This window comes from Oryx dammah, unplaced genomic scaffold (genome assembly GCF_014754425.2).
Source record: "Oryx dammah isolate SB20612 unplaced genomic scaffold, SCBI_Odam_1.1 HiC_scaffold_17, whole genome shotgun sequence".
NCBI classification, from domain to species: Eukaryota; Metazoa; Chordata; class Mammalia; order Artiodactyla; family Bovidae; genus Oryx; species Oryx dammah.
In genome coordinates, this window is record NW_024070201.1 from 19,457,450 (window position 1) to 19,481,051 (window position 23,602).

Below are 23,602 nucleotides of genomic sequence, written 5' to 3' on the forward strand. Positions count from 1 at the left end.
ATTCCCAAATTGCCCTCCTAAATAGTCATACCAATTTGTACTCCCACCTGTAATGTATGAGTTACTTCTGTCACACATCCGTGGCAACATCTGGTGTTTGCAGACTTTATTTCTTCCCATATGATGGGTGTGAAGTGGTGTCTCACTTTGGCTTTAATTTGCATTTCTTCACCGTTGAGCTTTTTTCATTTGTTTGTGGCTCATTTGGGTTTCCTCTCTTGTGAATTCACTGTTTATATCTATTGCCTTAAAAAAAATAATAGGGGAGGATTACCCTTCTCAATGTACAGGAATACTTTATGTATTCTGAGTACTAGTCTTTTTATCAGTCCTATGCAAATACCTTCTCCCAGTCTATGGCATTTTTATTTTGTTTATGGAATCTTTTTCACAAAGAAGTTTTATGTGCTCAAATGTATCATTCTTTTCCTTGGCAGTAAAAAGAATTTCTCTATCTTGATATGAATGTCTCCTGTAATTTCTTCTAAAAGTTTTACAGTATTTTCATATTTAAATCTTTGATCTATATACAATTTATTTTTATGTGTGGTATGAGGTAAAAGTACAATTTTATTTTTTCCACGTAAATAATTGATTGCCCTAGTACCATTTGTTAAATGATCCATATTTTTCTTCATCTATCTGTAACGTCACTTTTATCATTTATACACATGTATAACTAAAGCTCCAGTACTTTGGCCACCTCACGCGAAGAGCTGACTCATTGGAAAAGACTCTGATGCTGGGAGGGACTGGGGACAGGAGGAGAAGGAGATGACCGAGGATGAGATGGCTGGATGGCATCACCGACTCGATGGACATGAGTTTGAGTGAACTCCGGGAGATGGTGATGGACAGGGAGGCCTGGCGTGCTGCGATTCATGGGGTTACAAAGAGTCGGACACGACTGCACGACTGCACTGAGCTGAACTGATATATGTGTGCAAGAGAGAGATTGATCTTAGGTTCACTTTTCTGTTGTTTATTTTCTGTGTTTTAATCGTTGCTAATATAACACTGCTTGGGTTTCTATAATTTTATGCAAAAATACTGATAGCTAGTGGGGAAGTTCCTCCTTTTTCGTTCTTCAGGATTACTTCACTATCCTTGGCCTCTTGTTTTTTTCAAATGAACTTCAGGATCAACTTCTCAAGTTTCACAAAAAACCCTCTGATATTGGGATTTTAGTGTACTAACATTAATTTGAGAATTACCATCTTCATACATTGAGTCTTACCATCCATGAAGATGGAATATTGTTCCTTTCATTTAGGTCTTCTTATGCTCTTTAATACAGGTTTTTAATTTTCATTTTCTCTATAAAGCTCTTATAATATTTTCTTTAGATTTGTTTGGTTTTTGTTACTGTTACAAATAGGGTCATTTTTAAAATTAAAATTTTAAATTGGTTTATGGTATATAGCAATATTAATCTTTAATAACATTGTCAAAAAACATTGTATGATAGATACATAATATCTGTTGAAATCTATTCTGTGGCCTAGTACACAGCCAATTTTATAACTCTTTGTGTGTTCTTGAAAAGATTTTCTCTTTAACTCTGTGCAAGGTTTTGCATTTGTCTAGTAGGTCAAGCTTGTAATTAGTTATTCACTTGTCTGGATTCTTACTAAATGTATTCTGCTTTACCTGTCTCGTAGTATGACTGTGAATTTGTCATCCCATGATCTTTTTCATTACTCGTATGGAGACTGAGTTCACAATTATTACAGCTTCCTTGTGAATTGCTCCTTTTTACTCTTATGTAGTAACTTTTTTATTCCTAGCAATGTTTTGCCTTAAATATATTTTTTTCTGATATTAATAGAGTTTTGCCAGTTTCCTGTTGGTTTATGGTGTGAATAACATAGCAGTTAAGGATGTGTTTAGCTGCAACTAGTTTCTTAAACAAATGTTAGAGAGCTGTTTGTTCTCAAATAACAAAATCAGGGAGAGATGTGGGTCCAGCAACAGTGGATCCATCCTCTTGCCGTTCATAGTGTGGCAATGGAACTCATCCTCTTGCTTGGTTCCCCCTGTGAGGGTTTGCAGGATGGGAGGCAGGGCTGTGGGTGCAGGGGAGGGAGCAGATAATGGGAACAATATTTGTGGTAAGTGTTGCATATGGTCTAATACCTGGGTTAGAACCTATAAAATCTATGTCCTGTGTTTGTAAGTGGTTTGCTATTCATACACATTTTATGAAAGTTCTTTACTTACAAGACGGAGTCTTTCTACAGTGCAACTGACGGTTGCCTTTACCAGCCGACGTCACCTGACAAAAACGTTTACGGTCCTCTCTTTAGAGCCAGAGGCTGTGGAGCGCTCAGGTCTCAGCACACCAAATGCCGCAGTGACCAGCAAAGCACACTACACTCCAGTCTCAAAGCATTAATGCAAAGTGTATTTATCCTTGGCTCTCAGCAAATTGAGTTTGTATTGAGGAATAATTAGTATGTATATCCTCACAAGAAAATGCCATCACTTTTTATAGTTTTCAGAAGACTGCTTACATTTCAGTATTTTCTAGGAAATTTAATATCACTCTGTACCATTTGCTGGGGCGTTTTTGTAGAAGCCATCAGGTATCCCTTCTTTCCTAGCAAATGTACTTCAGACTCCTCCTTCCTTTATCCCTTCCTCTGAAACTTTCAGTGCATCTGATTTCACCTCTAATCTTGTCCCAAACCATTAGGACAGGTCTATGGAACACAAAGAGTTCCTGTGGTTTATAGCACCTACAAAGCAAGTTAGTCTTATTTCTGTTTTGTCCTTCAAATATGATTAACCGTATTTAGACAGTTTTAGTGCTTCCCAGAGAACCACCAGAACAATATATTTATATACCTAATGTTTGATTTGTGTTAAAGGTTAACAGAGCATTTACTTACCTTATTCCATTCAGCCCTCCTTAGCCCAAGAATTAAAGAATTTCTGCCCCTTAGATAAGAATGGAGCCTTCAGGGCTGAAACTATAATAAGAATGTAATTATTTCAGTGAAAGCAGGAGACTGTTTCTTGTAAAACATTAGAATAGTCTTACTTTGAATTATTAGGTTAAAGTGTACAAGCAGAGCCCAATGCTAAGATAAATATTTATTGAATGACCACACTGTTAGTTGGGCATTTTCTTTTAGATACTAAAACTGCTAATCCAGTTTTGAATGCCCTTTTGTCATTAATCCTTGTCCAACACAATATTGTTAAAAAGAAACCAGGTGTCTTTTCACTGAAGGACACAGAAAGTGTTTCTTGTATGAGATTAAGCATTGAATTTTTCATTTGAGTGCATGTATGAATGTGTTTTCCATTAGTCACCTAATAAATTCTGTGATTGCTTAATCATTGGATTGAAATATATGCATTAGAACTCCTGAGAAGGAAAAGTTTTTAGAAACTTTTATTAAGTATTCTGTTTCCACTGTTTTTACAGATTTTTTTTTTCTATGTGATTTCTTTTTTTACATTGACTGAAATTATTCTCACTGTGCTCAGGCCCAGCTTTCCCTCTCCTATCAAAAAGAGCCTTCTCTTTCTAACTAGTTTACCTTTACAACTTCTCATTTGAAAACTCACTTTTCTTTATTCTCCACACAATAGTCCTAATTTTCTTTTTGTTCCTTACAATTTTCCATTCCTTAGTTATGTCATTGTTTCTCTGAGCCATAAAACTCCATCTTAAACTTGAATTTCTTTTAACTGTTTTAATTATGTTATCATGTCTGTTTACAAATTTGAATTAATGAAGTCAAATTTAGGTTTCGTTGTGTTTTAAGTGTTCTAAAATAATATTTCAGCCATGGAAACAAAGAAGTCTTTTCCTGCCGAGGAATAAAATTAGCAGTGGATTGGTTTTTGGAAAGAGGCCACAAGGATGTCACCGTCTTTGTTCCTGCTTGGAGGAAAGAGCAGTCCCGGCCTGATGCGCTTATTACAGGTGAGCCCGTGAACTTCCGCGCACACCTGAGCCAGCGTCTCAGTGAATAATCCATGTGTCTGCCACAGTTTACTCAGTCCCCTGGTAGGACATTATTTTCTAGTTTTAAAACTATCTGGTTATGTTAACTAAACAGTAATTCTTGTTAAGCCATTTTTTTCTCACTTTGCAACTTTTTATTTCAAATTTTGTAAAAATTCTGACCTTTAGAGACATGTTAGGAGTCAGGAGGCCTAGATTCAAATTCCTGGCACTTTGAGCAGCACACTGACCCTTCTGGGCTCAGCTTTCTCATCTGCTGTATGAAACTAGGCAATAATCAAAAGACCCTGATGCTGGGAAAGATTGAAGGCAGGAAGAGACGGGGACAACAGAGGATGAGGTGGTTGGATGGCATCACCGACTCAATGGACATGAGTTTGAACTCCAGGAAACAGTGAAGGACAGGGAAGTGCGGCATGCTGCAGTCCATGGGGTCACAGCTTAGCGACTGAATAACAACCGTGACTACAGATCAAAAAAACCCTAGGGTCATGCTGTCTGGTGTCAAGTAGAGGAAATGATTCAATCCCAATAAAATATCCATGTTTTGCATTATCTTGTAATTTTTAAATGTATGAGTTTCAGGCAGAGGTGTCCCCTGTAACTGTTAATTATTGCTGCTCAACATTTTGCTCAGGTCAGTGGTTCATCAACCCCTCCTGCCCCTTTCTGCACCTAACATTAACAAAACTGAGGAACCCGTGTGAAGGAAGCTACACTGTTCAAATAAGAGACCAATGGAGTGACCACCCACCACATACTCCAAGGGAAGTTTAAGACTTTATTTTCTCTATTATTATTAAATTAGAATAAGAACCTGTAGACAAGTTATGATGGAGCCCAGAGTCATGGAATTGGACCCTAGCCTATATAAACTGTAAAGTGGGAAGGTTGCGGATAATTCAGTCAGCAGTACCAAGACACTGGATAACTCTTTGGAAAAAATATTCATATTTAGATACTTATCTTACACCATATAACAATAAATTGCAGATGGTTGAAGAATTAATTGTCAAAAATCTCCATCAGAGATTATAAATAGTCTTTGAATGGCTGGGTAAGACCTTCCTAAATTTAAAAGTTTTAGAAGAAATTATGATGGGAAAGATAGATTTAATTGGATCGAACTTCTGTATTTCAGGAAATTTTCTTGAAAATAAGCAAGAAAAATACAACAAATAAAGAATCCACATCCATAACATAAAAAGAACTCTTACACATTGATAAAAACAGTACACATTGATTAAAAACAGTATATTTGGAAGAATGCAAATGCCAAATAAGAGGGGGAAAAATGTTCAACCTCATTAGTAAATAAAGAAATGCAAATTTAAATGACTTTTTTTTTTAACCCATCAAATTAGCAGAGATTAAAAACTTGATAATACTCAGTGCCTGGAGGGAGTTACTTGTACACTGCTATGGAAACATAGATGTTACAACCTTTCTGGAAGTTTGGTCTTAAAACGTTAATACTTGAATTTACTAGTCCCCCTTCTAGGAATAATGCCCCAGAAAATAAACAAAGGTACAGGGGGAAATTTTTGACCACAAAGACATCCAGTGCAATATTACATATAATAGAAAAAAAAATGGAAATAAACCATACATTAATTAGAAAAATGGCTTAGTAAATAAATATATATCTATATGATAGAATATGTAGTATTAGAATATTTAGGCAGAATTTTTAATCTCAGGGAATGCTCTTTTACTTTAAGGCAGGTTTTGTTATTTAATGGGTGTGTGCACATATATGTACGTACATAATACACACATATAGAAGGAAAAAATATATAGAAAATGATTAGAAGGAAATATACCAAAATATTAACAGTAATTGCCTCTGGGTCATGTCTTATGAAGTTTTATTTTCTCACTGCTTCTTAGTACTTTTTCTTTCCCAATTTTTGACTGGAAACTATAACATATTAATAATCAGGGGGAAGATAAACTGAAAAAGAAAAAACAATATTTAAACATGTAAATGAAAGCTTCTTGAGTGTGAAAGGAATATGAGATCCAAAAGAAAGGAAAATGGTAATGCTCAGTGTGAGATGTGGCTGAGTTTAATCTTTAAGATACTAGCACATCAGTTCTCTGGAACTCATCAGTATGCAGTTTACTTTGTGAAATGTGTACCACTATTGTCAGAGCCTGTTAGGTGTTTTCTCCTCCAGGTAATAATTCTCTTGACTAAAACTGTCAACAAGGTAATAACTGGTAAGTTGAATAGTCCAGTCTTTTTTCACTATACCAAAATAAGAAACTTGATAAGAAATATTTATGCCAGGTTGGATGACTCACAAGCTGGAATAAAGATTTCTAGGGGAAATATCAACAACTCCAGATATGCACATGTTACCACTCTAATGGCAGAAAGCAACGAGGAACTGAAGAGCCTCTTGAAGAAGGTGAAAGAGGAGAGTGAAAAAGCTGGCTTAAAACTCAGTATTCAAAAAACAAAGATCATGGCATCCAGTCCTATCACTTCATGGCAAAAAGATGGGGAAAAAGTGGAAACAGTGACAGACTTTATTTTCTTGGGCTCCAAAATCACTGCAGATGGTAACTGCAGCCATGACATTAAAAGATGCTTGCTCCTTGGAAGAAAAGCTATGACAAACCTGGACAGCATATTAAAAAGCAGAGACATCACTTTGCCAACAAAGGTCCATATAGTCAAAGCTATAGTTTTTCCGGTAGTCATGTACAGATGTGAGAGTTAGACCATAAAGAAGGCTGAGCGCTGAAGAACTGATGCTTTCAAATTGTGGTGCTAGAGAAGACGACTGAGAGTCCCTTAGAAAGGAGATCAAATTAGTCAATCCTAAAGGAAATCAACCCTGAATATGCATTGGAATGACTGATGCTGCAGCTCCAATACTTTGGCCCCCTGTTGCAAAGAGCCAACTCATTGGAAAAGACCCTGATGGTGGGAAAGATTGAGGGCAGTGGGGGAAGTTGGGGGGACAGAGGATGAGATAGTTGAATGGCATCACTGACTCAATGGACATGATTTTGAGCAAATTCTGGGAGAAAGTGAAGGAGAGGGAAGCCTGGCATGCTGCAGTCCATGTGGTCACAAAGAATTGGACAGGACTTACTGGCTGAAACAACAGCAAGAAATATTGTAAATTTTTCAGATACAGATTGAAGTTTGCTCTTTAGCTGGGCTTCCACTGATTGAACAAATATTAAACAAATGAGCACAAGACTGTTATCAAGTACTGTGCTAGGAACTAGAGATTCGATTAACTTACCAGCTAGACTGAATTCATATTTATTTAAGTTAGGACTATTTATCCTAATTAATTATCACTAATTATCTTCCTAATTAGTGTCCTTTTAATCTTAGCTGGTAAAGAAATTCAAATTAAGCAAGATGGTGATGACTTTTAGGCTACCATCTTACTCCTCCAGTCACTTCCAGGATCCAGGCATATCGTACATGAGTAAACACTCCCACAGATAAAGGGCCACGGATTATGCATGAACAGTGCATAAAATGGACAGTGAATAAACTGGAAGACCTCAGAATACACATCTATAACTAGCTTCCATATTCCTTTCACAGTCATTTATTGAGTATTCTTATCTGAGTCCTAATGATGGGTACACTGATAAATGAGCTGTCAAGGGGCATCTCACAATGTTTGTAGAGGGCACACACACTAACTGTAATGTGGCAAATCCTGTGGCTGAGACTGGGCTTTTTATCTTGTTTTGGTTTTCTATGATTTTCAAAAGAGATCAAAAGTTACATGCATGTATTAAGGACTAGATCTGACAGACAGAGTGCCTGATGAACTATGGATAGAGATTCATGACATTGTACAGGAGACAGGGAGCAAGACCATCCCCAAGAAAAAGAAATGGAAAAAAGCAAAATGGCTGTCTGGGGAGGCCTTACAAATAGCTGTGAAAAGAGAAGCAAAAAGCAAAGGAGAAAAGGAAAGATACACCCACCTGAGCAGAGTTCCAAAGAATAGCAAGGAGAGATAAGAAAGCCTTCCTCAGTGATTAGTGCTAAGAAATAGAGGAAAAGAATAGAATGGAAAGACTAGAGATCTCTCAAGAAAATTAGAGATATCAAGGGAACATTTCATGCAAAGATGGTCTCAATAAAGGGCAGAAATGGAGGGACCTAACAGAAGCAGAAGATATTAAGAAGAGGTGGCAGGAATACACAGAAGAACTGTACAAAAAAAAGATCTTCATGACCCAGATCATCACAATGGTATGATCACTCACCTAGAGCCAGACATCCTGGAATGTAAAGTCAAGTGGGCTTTGGGAAGCATCACTACAAACAAAGCTAGTGGAGGTGATGGAATTCCAGTTGAGCTGTTTCAAATCCTAAAAGATGATGCTGTGAAAGTGCTGCACTCAATATGCCAGCAAATTTGGAAAACTCGGTAGTGGCCACAGGACTGGAAAAGGTCAATTTTCATTCCAGTCCCAAAGAAAGGCAATGCCAAAGAATGCTCAAACTACTGCACAGTCGCACTCATCTCACACGCTAGTAACGCTTAAAATTCTCCAGCCAGGCTTCAGTAATATGTGAACCCTGAACTTCCAGATGTTCAAGCTGAATATTTAGAAAGCAGAAGAACCAGAGATCAAATTGCCAACATCTGCTGGATCATTGAAAAAGCAAGAGAGTTCCAGAAAAACATCTATTTCTGCTTTATTGACTATGCCAAAGACTTTGACTGTGTGGATCACAATAAACTGTGGAAAATTCTGAAAGAGATGGGAATACCAGACCACCTGACCTGCCTCTTGAGAAACCTATGTGCAGGTCAGGAAGCAACAGTTAGAACTGGACATAGAACAACAGACTGATCCAAATAGGAAAAGGAGTACATCAAGGCTGTATATTGTCACCCTGCTTATTTAACTTTATTTATGCAGAGTACATTATGAGAAACGCTGGGCTGGAAGAAGCACAAGCTGGAATCAAGATTGCTGGGAGAAACATCAATAACTTCAGATAGTCAGATGACACCACCCTTATGGCAGAAAGTGAAGAATAACTAAAGAGCCTCTTAATGAAAGTGAAACAGGAGAGTGAAAAAGTTGGCTTAAAGCTCAACATTCAGAAAACGAAGATCATGGCATCCGGTCCCATCACTTCAGGCAAATAGATGGGGAAACAGTGGAAACAGTGCCCAAAATCACTGCAGATGGTGAGTGCAGCCATGAAATTAAAAGACGCTTACTCCTTGGAAGGAAAGTTATGACCAACCTAGACAGCATATTCAAAAGCAGAGACATTACTTTACCAACAAAGGTCCATCTAATCAAACCTATGGTTTTTCCAGTGGTCATGTATGGATGTGAGAGTTGGACTATGAAGAAAGCTGAGCACTGAAGAATTGATGCTTTTGAACTGTGGTGTTGGAGAAAACTCTTGAGAGTCCCTTGAACTGCAAGGAGATCCAACCAGACCATTCTAAAGGAGATCAGTCCTGGGTTTTCTTTGGAAGGAATGATGCTAAAGCTGAAACTCCAGTACTTTGGCCACCTCATGCGAAGAGTTGACTTATTGGAAAAGACTCTGATGCTGGGAGGGATTGGGGGCAGGAGGAGAAGGGGACGACAGAGGATGAGATGGTTGGATGACATCACTGACCCAATAGACATGAGTTTGAGTGAACTCCAAGAGTTGGTGATGGACAGGGAGGCCTGGAGCGCAGCATTCCATAGAGTCGCAAAGAGTCAGATACTACTGAGCGACTGAACTGAACTGAACTGATTAGTTGAAGGACACAGTGTTTAGTGAGAGCTTGCTAAACACTGTGCTAGGTGCTTTCACATCTGATAACTCATTGATTCCTCACAGCCTATAAACAGCATTTGAGAATGTAAAGAAGCAGGCTCAGTAAGACTACAGTTGCTAGATAGAGAGAGTAGCAGAACCTGAGATTTATCATGAGTTCCAAACTCTGAACACTCATACGTCTACTTCTCTGCCACTTTTTTTTTTAAATATCAAAGTACATCTTTATTTTAAAAATAAAATTGTTGGTCCTGGACTCATTTTGTCTGGGACATCATGAAATCTACATGCCAAGTTGACCCATGTCACCTCTCCGTCCCCTCTACTCTGCTCATACTTCCACTGTGGCAATTAAAAACCTGCCTTGTGCAGTCTACATGCTTGCCCAACCCAGTAACAGAGGCCTCCTTGAGGAGGGAATGTTCTTCACTTTGGACGTCATTGACACTTAGCACAGCACATACCACGGAGTAGGCATGTAGTGATTATCCACTGAGAAGAGAAATTTTTCAGAAATCACTAACTCCAGTTAGTAAGCACTGAGGAGAAGTGAGCCTTTTTAAAAAAAATATTATGATATCTGTCAGCTCATACCCAGCACTTTGTGCTAGAACTTACCATGGTGGGAAGTCTGGGGTGGAAAGAACTAAAGTAGGAAGAAGGCATGGTGAGGAGACAATTTTATCATTAATCAAAATATGAGCTCTGCTACCTTTAAAAAACAAAAACAAAAAAACCCAAAACACTAACCAGTCAGTAGAGTTAGAAAGTGCTGAAAGAGTGTGCCAACCAAAGAGAAAATGAGCATTCCCCTGCCTGTCCATTTTTAATCAATGGCTGTTTTCCCCCATGTAATCGCTTCTAATTTCTTACTCAGTCCAGCCCCACAAGACGGCTGGTCTTTGTTAGTACCTATCTCAACAGGAAAGACACAGAGCACAGAACAGCCTCGTCCAGGACAGCACTTGTGACTTCACTGCCTCCTTGCTCTTTTAAACTTTTGCATCTGAAGACCCTTCCCTTTGCTACCTCGCCTCCTTGCTTTTTTAAACTTTTGCATCTGAAGACCCTTCCCTTTGCTACCTCGAAGTCTTTACTTCTCAAACTCCGCCACCATCATCACATCCACTAGTTAGAAAAACAGCACCACAAAATAAACATGGGGGAAAGAATCTGTTGCTCAGACGTAAACCCACCACAGCTGCTTTGTTAGGACAGTGTCGTGCTAGGGAGGTGTGAGAAGCTAGTTCACTGTGTAGAGCTGGTGGCTCCAGCTATCAAAGAAAAGCTCTATGTGATGAAAATCAGACTTTGCTCAGTCATTTTTTTTTTATGCTTTTTTTTAAGTTTTAAACTTTTCATGTTTTTCAGGTTCACTTTTTTTTGGCTTTTTTTAAACATTTTTTTAATTGAAAATCCTGAAGGAAAACTGTTACTGGGAGCTACAAATTTGCTCCATCTACAAACTATAAATCATAATCCCTAATTAAATGGGTGCATGCATCCCGTTCATGTTATAAAAACTGACTTTGTATGAAAGTTGTGAGATGTGTTTTATATGTATTTATTACTAAAAATCCTACCCTGATTATTCTTGCAGATCAAGAAATCCTACGTAAATTAGAGAAGGAAAAAATCCTGGTGTTCACACCTTCGCGGCGAGTGCAGGGGAGGCGAGTGGTGTGCTATGATGACAGGTTCATCGTGAAACTGGCCTTTGAGTCGGATGGTATAATTGTGTCCAATGATAACTACAGGGATTTGGCAAATGAGAAACCAGAATGGAAGAAATTCATAGATGAGCGATTATTAATGTACTCATTTGTCAATGACAAGTAAGTAAAACCACTTACAGTAACACTACTTCCCTGCAAATCTGAGTATCTCTGGCAGCAGGCTACAGATTTGTCTTTTTGCCACTGACCAGACATAAGACAGTTTCTTGCAAGCATTGATGTCCCCACTCATCCTCAGTGGGAGTCAGAAAATGGCAGAGTCCTGCCTCAGGAAGCCCTGTGTGAGATGCACGCTGCCCTGAGTGACTGACATGCGGAGGCTGGCCACCTTCGGAGGATGCAAATGCGGAACAGACTGACCACTAGAACACTGCCTTTCAAAATCTACTTTAGAGCATTGAGAGCTTATTTAAATATATAATTTTTTTTTAAATATTGTAGCAATGTAAGACTATTCATGATTAAATTGATAATGGACACGTGACATGCACAAAGATGTCAGGTTAACTGTATTTACTAATATGTGGAAAAAGCTCACCTGTTGATAATCAAAAATGAAAATTAAATCTACAAAGAGTATATTTTTCACTCATTTAATTCACAAAATTAAAAAAACATATTTTTGTATATGCCTTATGCTATTATCACTGGAGAAGGAAATGGCAACCCACTCCAGTATTCTTGCCTGGAAAATCCCATGGACGAAGGAGCCTGGTAGGCTACAGTCCATAGGGTCACAAAGAGTTGGACATGACTGAGCCTCTTCACTTCACTTCACTATGCTATTAAAGACATAATGAAACTGATAAATTTGGGTATGGTTTAGCAGAAGTCTTAAAAATACCCTCTCAAAGCAATGGTCTCATTTCTTGGAATATATAATGAAGGAAAAAGGAAGATCAAAAATGTTCACTTCTGTATATTTATAATTGCAAAAATTCAAAGACAACTTAACTAAAGGTACAATACAGAAATCAGTTACATTGCGGTACATCTCCTAGTGGAATATTATTCAGCTATTCAGAAACATGGGAAAATATTTGTTAAAAAACAAAGTATAAAATTGCATTTGTGCTTGTAAAGTGCTGTGTGCATAGAGAACAATAACTAAAATGCAACACATAATGGAAAATAATTAAGATTGTAGGATTGAGTGAGTTTGTCTTCAAGTTTTAACCTTTTAATATTACCATATTGTGCGTATAATAATAGTAAACATCATAGTTGCTCAATGGTATTACTCAGGCATGTTAACACTCCCTTAGGAGTTGACACATTATTCACATTTTACAGGTAAACATGTGGTTTATTTCATGTTCAGTAACATAACTAGTAATAGAACTCCTCAGTCATAACCTCTTAACAGTATTCATGCCATGAATTCTTGCTTCCATTGGACAGTCAATCTAAAATAATAAGTTTATTTCCTCAAGATCTTTTCTATCTCAGCTAAGAAGTAACCTTGTTATAGTGGGAAGAGAATGAATGTGGAGTTGGAAAAATTGAATCTTGTTTATAACACGTGAACTGAGATAAAAATACTTAGTTCATCTAAGCCTAAGTTAGAAAAGTGTACTCACCTGTGAAATGGAACTAATTCTTCAAGGGATTATTGCTGGGATGAGATGCAGCAGTGTGGGCAGGGCATCTGACGCACGCTAGGGGTCTGGGTCGTTTCAGTCTGCCCGATCCTCTCTCCCACCTCTCCCTTCTGTCCTTCAGCTGCTTCTCCTGACTCCCACCTGCCTCATATTGCTTCACAAGATTAATGTTCTTAAAGCCTGTCCTAAAATGCCATTGTGATCGTTTTCTTAAGTCCTTACCAAATCCCATGAGAAAAGGAAGACTTAATTAGAACATGCTAGGCCCAAAACTTGTTTGAATTAAAGCAAATGCAAGTTCAGCTTGAAACGTTTTAATTTTGTTTTCATTAAGAAAACTTCTTGTACTGATTTTTTTTATCCTATAAATGTTGAATCAAAATACTTGGATTAAAATCTCAAAATAAATACCTTAGGGTGAATATTCTTTACACTCTGTCTTTAGAACTAAATTGTCAACCTTTTACTTTAGATATAATTTTGTATTATGTCCATGACAGGTTCATGCCTCCCGATGACCCTCTTGGCAGACATGGCCCAAGCCTGGATAATTTTCTAAGGAAGAAACCTATTGTTCCTGAACACAAAAAGCAGCCTTGTCCGTATGGTAACTTTCTTTATAGTATCTTAATAAATGCCTTTCATAGCTCAAATGGTAAAGTATCTGCCTGCAATGCAGGAGACCCGGGTTCAATCCCCGGGTCAGGAAGATCTCCCAGAGAAAGGAATGGCCACCCACTCCAGTATTCTTGCCTGGAGAATGGACAAAGGAGCCTAGTGGGCTACAGTCTATGGGGTCACAAAGAGTCGGACACCCTGAGTGACTACACTTTCCGTTTTTTTCACTTTAGAGCACAATATTAAACGTTTGTTATTAAAATAAACATTTAAAGTTTTGGATGGCATATAGTATGCAGTTCTTTTGAAAGTAATTAAACTTAAACAATAATAATTCTTGTTACCTAGTTGGGTTCAGTGTATATGCATTTCCCCTGAATTAAAGCACTGTTCTAAAAACTCAGATTAATTCTACATGAAGTTAGTTTTCAGGTAGATAAAACCTTGGAGTTCTTCCATCTAGCTGCACGTTAGATTAGAGTGGCTTTATCACATCACAGCAGCACATTTTGCTCTGCAAAACAGAATGTCCTACCTGACTGCAGAGTTGTACTGGAAGAGGAGAGGCAGGTAGGAGTTGAGGACATGGAAGGAATTATTACTCAGTCAGCTGACTTTCTTATTGCTCTTGATAGCACTGACGTGGGAAGACTGAAAGGTGGCATTTCTCAGAAGCAGGGAGCAGAGTGGCCCTGAGCACAGCTCCCATTGCTGCACTTGCTTCTTTCTTAAAAGTGCCACAGTGAGTGTTTAGGATCTGGCGGAATGCTCCTTTGCCTAATTGATTTTACTCTTCATAGGAAAGAAGTGTACCTATGGACACAAGTGCAAATATTATCATCCGGAAAGGGGCAGTCAGCCTCAGCGGTCAGTGGCTGATGAGCTGCGTGCCATGTCCAGAAACACAGCAGTCAAAACTGCGAATGAAGGAGGACTGGTGAAAAGCAACAGCGTCCCCTGCAGCACTAAGGCCGACAGCACTTCTGATGTCAAGCGAGGTGCTCCAAAGAGGCAATCAGACCCAAGCATAAGGACTCAAGTCTACCAGGACCTAGAGGAAAAGCTTCCCACCAAAAACAAACTGGAAACCAGGTCTGTACCTTCCTTAGTTAGTATACCGGCTACTTCTACCGCCAAACCCCAAAGCACTACATCTTTAAGCAATGGCCTACCATCTGGAGTTCACTTCCCACCTCAGGATCAAAGACCACAGGGGCAATATCCTCCGATGATGATGGCAACCAAAAATCATGGAACGCCAATGCCTTATGAACAGTATCCAAAATGTGACTCGCCTGTCGACATTGGGTATTACTCCATGTTGAATGCATATTCAAATCTGAGCATCTCAGGCCCACGGAGCCCTGAAAGGCGTTTCTCCTTAGACACAGATTACAGGATCAGCTCTGTCGCCTCTGACTGCAGCAGCGAAGGGAGCCTGAGCTGCGGGAGCAGTGACTCGTACGTGGGGTACAACGACCGCCCCTACGGCAGCTCCCCCGACCCGCAGCTGGAAGAGAACCTCAAGTGTCCGCACATGCACCCTCACGGCCGCCTTAACTCCCAGCCTTTCCTGCAGAGTTTCCACGACCCCTTAACCAGAGTGCAGAGTTACAGTCACGAAGAACCAAAGTACCATCACAAGCCTCCGCTCCCGCACCTGGCCGTGCGCCTGCAGCACCCGGCGGTGGGCGCGCGGTCCAGCTGCCCCGGCGACTACCCGTCCCCGCCCGGCTCGGCGCACGCCAAGGCGCCGCACCTCGGGCGCTCCCTGGTGGCCACAAGGATAGACAGCATCTCCGACTCGCGGCTCTACGACGGCTCTCCGTCCAGGCCGCGGAAGCCCCACGCCCGCCAGGAAGGCCTGGGCGGCTGGGACCGGCAGAGCTACGGGCTGGACGCGTACGGCTACCGGCAGACCTACTCCCTGCCCGATAACCCCACGCAGCCGTGCTACGAGCAGTTCACCTTCCAGAGCCTCCCCGAGCAGCCCGAGCCCACCTGGCGCGTCCCGTACTGCGGCGCGCCGCCGCCGGACCCCCCCAGGTACCAGGACAGCCGAGAAAAGATCTTCGTCAACCTGTGCAACATCTTCCCGCCCGACCTGGTGAGACTTGTCATGAAGAGGAACCCTCACATGACAGACGCCCAGCAGCTGGCTGCAGCCATTCTAGTGGAGAAATCACAGCTGGGCTATTGAAAGATGATGCATCTTTGTGGTGTTTAGTAGTTTTTTTTTGTTCAGCTTAAATGCTGAGGGAGGTTTGCTACAATAGCACATGTGATCTCCTTCTCAGCAAGGAGGTTATATAGTATCCATTTATGTGAAATACTGTATCATGGAATCTGTATGTATAGCCCCACATAGTGGAAGTATCACGGGATTGCTTTACATTCAAACTTTTTTTTTTTTAAACATTTCCTTTTTAAAGCTATATATCCTTGGCTGGAAATTTTTCCAGTTTATTAGATGTATCTGTGATCTTTGATATTAATCTTTGGTGCATCAGGGGTTTATATGCAGCACTTTTTATCTTTGTTTCATGTTTTATTAACTTGGTGTTTGTCTATCAACTGCAAGCAATTAACAATACCTTCAGAATGTTGAACATTTGACTAGACCTAGCAAACTATTTTTTCAAGCCAAGCTTAATTGGAATCTTTTACAGCTTTTTAAGTTATTTTTATTTGGGGAAAGTGGGCTTCTTTGTGCTATAATCATTATTTATAGAAACAAAGATATACTACAGCACTGACTTTATATTTTAAACAAAATGTAAGTTACAAGTTTATGTTGAAATGGGTAACAGTATGTATTAGAATGATTTACAGTATGGCACTTTTCATTGTTTTATTTTCGTTTGGATTTTTTGTGTTAAGTAATTAGTTAATTTAATATGGTTGACTTAAAGGAAAGCAGATGCAATCAATGGAAAAAATCGTTTCCATTTTTTTATATAAAAAAGGCAAAAGCCGTTTAACTGTTACAGTATAGAGCTTTGTTATCCAGCTATGATGTGCTTCTAGACAGTAGAAATGGAATTGAATTCCTAGACTTCCATTAACCTGTATTTTTTAATGTGTTTGTTTGTCTTTTTGTTTGGGGGCACAACAATACTGGATAAAATAACCCTTTTGCAGTACTTGCCTGTTTTTAATGAATCTAATTATTCTCAATGCAACTTTTATATTTAATATACTCTTTAGCTGTCCTGCTATTTATCAAGGCTGGCCTGAGGTGGTTTTATGTGTTGAGGATATGCAACATTTGTTGATACTGCACTATAGAAATGGTGATGGAGGAGTTGTAAATGGTAACTTAAAATTTTTGTAAGATACTGTATATTTTCCATTTTCCTGAAGGTAATTTTTTGGGGGGGCCTGTCATATTATTAAGGCCAGATTCTTGCCACAAATAGTGTAGTTTTAGATACAGACTGAAGTCTGTTCTTGTATTAGTAAGGGATATTTCTGGTTTCAAAGTCATGGGTTTTGCTGAGTGTGGATTCGTTTCTGTTGTTGGTTAGAAGAGACGTGTTGCAATCCGTGGCAGATAGTTGTGTGACTGACATGAGGACTTCACTGTTGCCTCCAGTTTTTGAATTTTGCTTAGTTTAACAGACTCATTCTGAGCTGTTTCTGGAGTCTGCCTAGATGCCATGGTTATCCTGATTATTCTACGTGCTACAGTTTGAAGTAAAGCCCTGAAAAACCAGAAAGTACCTTTTACTGTTGATACAAATTGTATCTTTTTAACTATAAGAACTATTTTGATTTGTAGATCTAGTTAAAACACAAATGTGTAACTCTGATTAGACTTTTGGGCAACATTTTATCCCTTATTTAAATACAAATTTTTAAAGTAAAATCGAAGTCTAGAATAGGGTAGAAAATAAAAGTAACAATTTAGGTAAATAAAAGTGTCTGTCTTATAGTTTTATATATTAAAATATATTAAATGAATTTATTGGCATTTTCTTTCTCCTAAAACTTATCTAGCGTGAACTTAAAATAAAGGTAAAATGCTGCCTGAAAATAACGTCCAAGCACCTTTGACTAGTACAACATTTTCACTACTCGTGTGACACTGTGTGTCGCATGAAGTAGGATTTGGGTTACAGTAAATGCTTCTAAAAGGCATTGTGCATATTGACATATCCAATAATCTGAACCGTGTTCAGCAAACCTAATTCAGGAAAGTGGGGTTCAGGTCGCTGCTGCCGCCTGCGAGGTGAGGTGCCCCTCGCTGCGCCTGCAGAGGATATGGGCGCTGCCGCACACACCTGCTGCAGCATCCTCTGAGCGACCTGCTCACTTGTGAAATCGTTCTCCTGATTTTCTCGGTCACTCTCTGTAAACAAGTTTAATGTATACGCTAACCCAGTGCCAAAAGTAGGGTTACAAACATGGAGTACCTTTCATTTCAGTCTTCTTCTAAGCTTGCTTTTTTTTTTTAAGTATGAAATCATTTTTAAATTGTACATGTAGGTTTTGCTTCCATTTTCTTAAGTTTTTGCATTTGAATTGTTTGAAGATTTTGCCAAACTTTATTACTTTTCTTTAAATGAGCTCTTAGGTGAAATGTGTAGCACACCCTTTAATTTGACCTCCTAATGTCTGTAGCTAACCATCTGTCATTGCTTCCTGGATTTTAGACTATGGCAAAACAGTGGAACTTGACGCTGCCTGTCCTGATGTGAATAGCTCTGAGTAGCCACACTGAAATCCTTCAGTGTAATTAACTGCAAGTTAAGAAGTAGCAGTTTTCAAGGCAATCTGTACTCCTCTCCCTTTTTTGGAAGCACTGATGTTGCCTTCGGAGCTTAAGAATGAGATATAGCAATTTGGCTGACTTTAGATACAGCAATTTCTTAATTATCTAAAGCAATAAGTAAAAGGATCCATCATTAAATTAAATTCAGAGCTCATCTCAGAACTTCATTTTAGCCAAAGCTTTCACTTTAATCATATCTTCAGACTCACTAACAAATAACCGGAGAGAGGTGTTAGTAAGTAGTGAAGCTGCCCGTGGTGGTCAGCTGACAGAAGAACTGGAATATTCTGCCCTGAGTAATTGACAGTTGACTGGACTTTACACAGTAACTAGCCGGTTTATTGTCTCTGTGTCTTAGTACAGAGGGAGTTGTACTCAACTGGCCAAATTCTGGCCCTTAGTATTTCCTCCTTTCTTGCATGCGATACCTAAGTTTTCAGTCTCCTTTATATGATCCCTGTATCCTGATGGAGTGTGTCATTGACCTAAACATTTGAAAGAAATGCACACCAGTATAAAATATTTGATACTGGTAGAAACTTGAACTTTGTGTTTTTATGAAAATCCATTTATGAGAATATGTAATATAACTAAAAAGTGTTATATATATATATATACATACACGCATACACATTTGTTAAGAAGTATTAAAAATGGAAAAATGTTACGCTTTTGATGGCTAACTTTTCCTTATTTGAACTGTTTGAGTTGTGGACGACCAAGTCTGGAGTCTGGATGACCAATGATAAGATTTAGAACCACTTGAATGGAAAGCAACTCTTTACTGGCTTTATTCCTGATATTTTTAAAGAATTATTTTAATAATTTTAATAGAATGTGTAATTTTAAAACACACAAAAAACTTAAAGTAGTATTGCTTATACAGATAATTATTTAACATGTCTTTTATGGATGTATCTATATGTATATAGACAGTAATATATTTATAAAACAAATATACTTTATGTTGTAGTTGTTGTAATAGATGGGAGGATGGATGGCTCTGGATATGTCTGTGTGTGTTTTGAAAACTTTCGAGCTGTTTTTCCCCTGACTTAATGGCAATTACCCTAAGGGATATTTGCTTTTCATTATTCTTCTTGCTACTCAGCTTCCTTATTTAAGATAAATAGGATGTAGTTTCCAGGCCATTCTTTTAGATGTGGCTCATCCATTTTATTATCATCCAGCTCCTGGAGAATTTCTGAGTGACCTAAAATCAAACAGATTATGGCTGGAGAGATCAGTTGTGTTCCAAATATGTTAAACACAGAAATTCAGCTAGTATGCTGAGCTTCCTTGTTATACACCGAGAAAGCAGAATGTCAAAACAGTAGAGAGGTGAATGCATTACTTTATGTTGGTCTGGGAAACCCTGCAGGGCAAGGGCTGACAAACTCTTTCTGTAAAGGACAGGATAGTAAATAATCCAGGCTTTGAGAATCATATGGTCTCTGTAAACCATTCCCCTCATCCCTTAAAAAGTGAAAGAAGCAGCCACAGAAAATACAGACATGAATGGGTGTGGCTGTATGTCAGTAAAACTCTCGCAGAAAGGGGCTGCAGGCCAGATTTGGCCCAGGGGCCATAGTTTGCTGATTCCTACCCTGGAGGGAGAAAAACAGGCATATTAAGCAGCAAATACTGATATACATTAAGAAATCCTACTTATATTTCAGTTGGCATTCAAAGAAAATCCACTATTGATGACCTTAAAAAGATTTCTCAGATAGTCACATATTAAAAAGCATCTTAATTCACTTATGTTTTCTGCCTGGTCACACCCATTATTTAGTAGAGATAATTTCTTGTGTTTAACCGTCCAAAAAAAGCATTCTGTAAAAAGATGTTTTAATAAATATTGGAATTTTTTCATGAACTTTGTACTGATAAATGGGAATCCTTACCTACCTTTTGGTTTTTTAAGGGCCTCATGGACCAAAAATTCTGTTGTATTTTGAAAATTAGCATATAATTAGCCATAAAATATTTTAAAGACTGCATTTATCAGTTACATTTTTCTGCTGGTTTTTGATTTCTAAAAAATGACAGATTGGCCCTTCTTTAAAAATAGTTTTAAAGAAGATCAATATATTGTAAGTTTACATGCTGTAAACTTTATTCTGTAAAATTAAAAACTGTGACTAGTATAATTGTGAGTGTACATGTTGTATTGTGAATCTCTTTATAAGAAACAAAATGTATACCTGCTTTCTCTATCCAAACCTTTAGTATAGATTTAAGACACCTTAGGACTGTCCTCAGTGAAATACTCTTAACAGGATCTTGTATGGTTTTAAATTCACTGGAGTACACCACTGAGCGTGTTCATTCACAGTGCTTTGTAAATGATGTTAACATCGTAAAATCACATCTGTTGGAACTGTAGTTTTGAATGTTGTCATCCACTTAAGTTGCTATACTTTCTTTTAAGATTGGAATATAACTCTAGTTTTAACGGGTGTTGACTGTTTTAAATGTGTTTTGTTTTTTTTTTTTTCTTTAATGCCCTCTGTTAACCTGCTTTTTGCTTCTGTTACAATAATACTTTGTTATGTTGGGAGTGGCTTTTTCCCTAAAGCTCTTAGTCTTTCAGATTGAAAAGCAGCTTAAGGTTTTGACCACTTGACAATTTGGCAGTAAAAAAGGAAACTCTGTGCATGTTTCAATTCAGTTTTATAGATAGTGTAAAATTTCATTTTTTAAACCATATACCAAATGTGCCAATTTTCTGTCTAGATATTTCAGATGAATAACAAATTGTTCATTTAAAGCTTTTGATCCCATTCTTGAAGCAACTTGTGCCTCAAGGGAAGAGAACATTGAAGAACAATGATTTTAAATATGAAGTGTTTTAAAAATATGAAGATTTTCTTCAGTTTGGGGAAATTATAAACATTTCATCTAATACAGAACACCTGTCAACATGCACACTTCCACACACGTGCAGATATGGCATTGCCAGTGCACCCAGATACTGACTTTACCTTTTCCTTCTAGGTTTTATCCTCCCAGATCAGAGGCAGAGTCATTTGCTGAGAGTAGAAATTCCAATTTGATCCTTCAAACTTATAAGAAAACAAAGCAAAGAATATGTTTAGAATAACCATCTGATGAATTCATGTGACTCTGTTTATTCTGTGTCTGTTCTGTGTGTTTGTGTAATGGGATTTTTACAGCTCCAAAAAAAGCAGTATTTTAGACCTACCGGAAATCCATATCAAAACAGCTATGTGATTCTGCCACTGAGAAAAAAAATATATTAAAAAACTCAGTTTTCTTATGGTGGTTTGTTTTTGTTTCATGAAGAAACTGACATGCAGCAGCACAGAAGCCCTCTAAGTACAGGCGTCCTCCCCTCGCCCCACGGCCAGCCCACCTGCCTGCCGCACCGAGGAGACACGTCCTCTAGCATCAGCACACATTCAGTATCAGTGTGTGTTAGAGCTGTGATTAATTCATATGACAATTAGAATTAAATGCCAAAGACAACTAGTCAGACCTACCTTATGGTTATAATAATGTTCCATCATTGATTAACTTAGGCTGTTTGTGGCTTTGCCTTGAGGCTTCTTTACCACCTCTTGTGAATCTTCGTTGTAAAGGTCTTTCTGCATCTCTACTTGCATGAATCAAGTTTAGTACCTTACTAATGCTGCCCCCAATGGCACCCCATTCCAGGACTCTTGCCTGGAAACTCCCATGGACGGAGGAGCCTGGTAGGCTGCAGTCCATGGGGTCGCTAGAGTCGGGCATGACTGAGCGACTTCACTTTCACTTTCACTTTCATGCATTGGAGAAGAAAATGGCAACCCACTCCAGTGTTCTTGCCTGGAGAATCCCAGGGACGGGGGAGCCTGGTGGGCTGCCGTCTATGGGGTCGCACAGAGTCGGACACGACTGAAGCGACTTGGCAGCAAGTAGGTTCACTTCACTTCTTTTGTGACCTAGGAATTTTTCATTTCAGATAGCAGATTTCTTTTACCCCTCATTGCTTTTCAGACTTTTGCTTTTCTTCTTATTTTTTTTCCTAAAGTTGCTATTTGCCATTGTTAAGTATACTCTTCCCCCACCCCCCACTTAAACTTTTTAACTAGGATCTTATATATTTAGGTAACTTGTCTCAGCTTTATCAGCAAAGTTGACTTTTCATGTTAAACTATGGTTGGCAGAGAACTCAGCAAACCCATAGTATTAGGTGGGAGAGTCTGAGCTGAGAATCTCAGAGAGTGTTAGACTACAGTGTTGGCTAAGGCTAGTAGTTTATTTCTCCTCCACCTAGAACTTTTGTCTAACGAGAAAAGATTCATACACACTGATGAATCAATTAATGTTCCAGAAGAGGAGATTGTAAAAAGAAACTGTAACTTATTCTAAACAAAATACTTCCAGTTGGCCCTCTCATTAGTTAGGGTATGTACTTAACATCATTTATCCTCAGCCTCAGATGCTGTTTTTAAATTAATGGTGTTCATTTGGTGTTTTAAGCCTTGTTACAAGCATTTTTTTTTTTTTTTTAGTCTTTCAGTGTTTTAAAGGTTTTCTTTTAAGATCTTTAACCTTTTTAAAAATGTATTTCTATGTGAAGAGTACAGCCTTTGGAGGCACCATCTTGCCGCATACATCCTACAGGTAGAGACAGGCACATTACAGAGGTAATAATGTCCCAAACCCTAGGCTTGTTTACAGTAAATGAGTTAAACCCTCTGAACACCTCGATCCATAGTGTGCATTTAATGACAGCTATTGTTAGGTGAATGCGAGGTGCTTAAAAACAGTTGTTTCAGATGTTTTCATGAGAGCCTTCCTGTCTATCCATTCTGTTGCAGAAGAGCTGGACTCTCGTCATTAGTGTAATGAGTATTCCATGCCCATGTGGCTTTCAGAAGGGACACTTTCCCCTTTGAAGAGTTCTTGGCACCCCATGTCCTTGCTATCATTGTGGGTGGCCCTTCCTGGCTTAACAGATTTTGTATAGTATTTTAAAGAGGAAATAAATGGAATAACAAAAATAACAGTAATAAAACAGAAAGCCTTCCAGAAGCTATAGTTCAGTAGGCTGTGGGCTGAACGCCAGTTTCACTCCAGAACGTGAGGCTGGGCAGACCT

At 38.6% G+C, this 23,602-nt stretch overlaps 1 protein-coding gene across 4 annotated transcripts in view; it reads left to right on the forward strand.

Moving 5' to 3' along the window:
* Nucleotides 1-21,776, forward strand: part of ZC3H12C (zinc finger CCCH-type containing 12C) — a 73,120-nt gene extending 51,344 nt beyond the window's left edge. For 3 of the 4 annotated variants that reach the window (XM_040257941.1, XM_040257940.1, XM_040257942.1), the window contains 4 exons: nt 3,798-3,937; nt 11,365-11,599; nt 13,602-13,708; nt 14,520-16,082. In XM_040257941.1, the coding sequence (XP_040113875.1) occupies nt 3,798-3,937; nt 11,365-11,599; nt 13,602-13,708; nt 14,520-15,919 (1,882 nt within the window). In that variant the 3' untranslated portion in view covers nt 15,920-16,082. Of the gene's footprint in view, nt 1-3,797; nt 3,938-11,364; nt 11,600-13,601; nt 13,709-14,519 lie in introns of all 4 variants that reach the window. The other variant, XM_040257939.1, reaches the window with a different exon arrangement.
* Nucleotides 21,777-23,602: the final 1,826 nt, after the last annotated feature.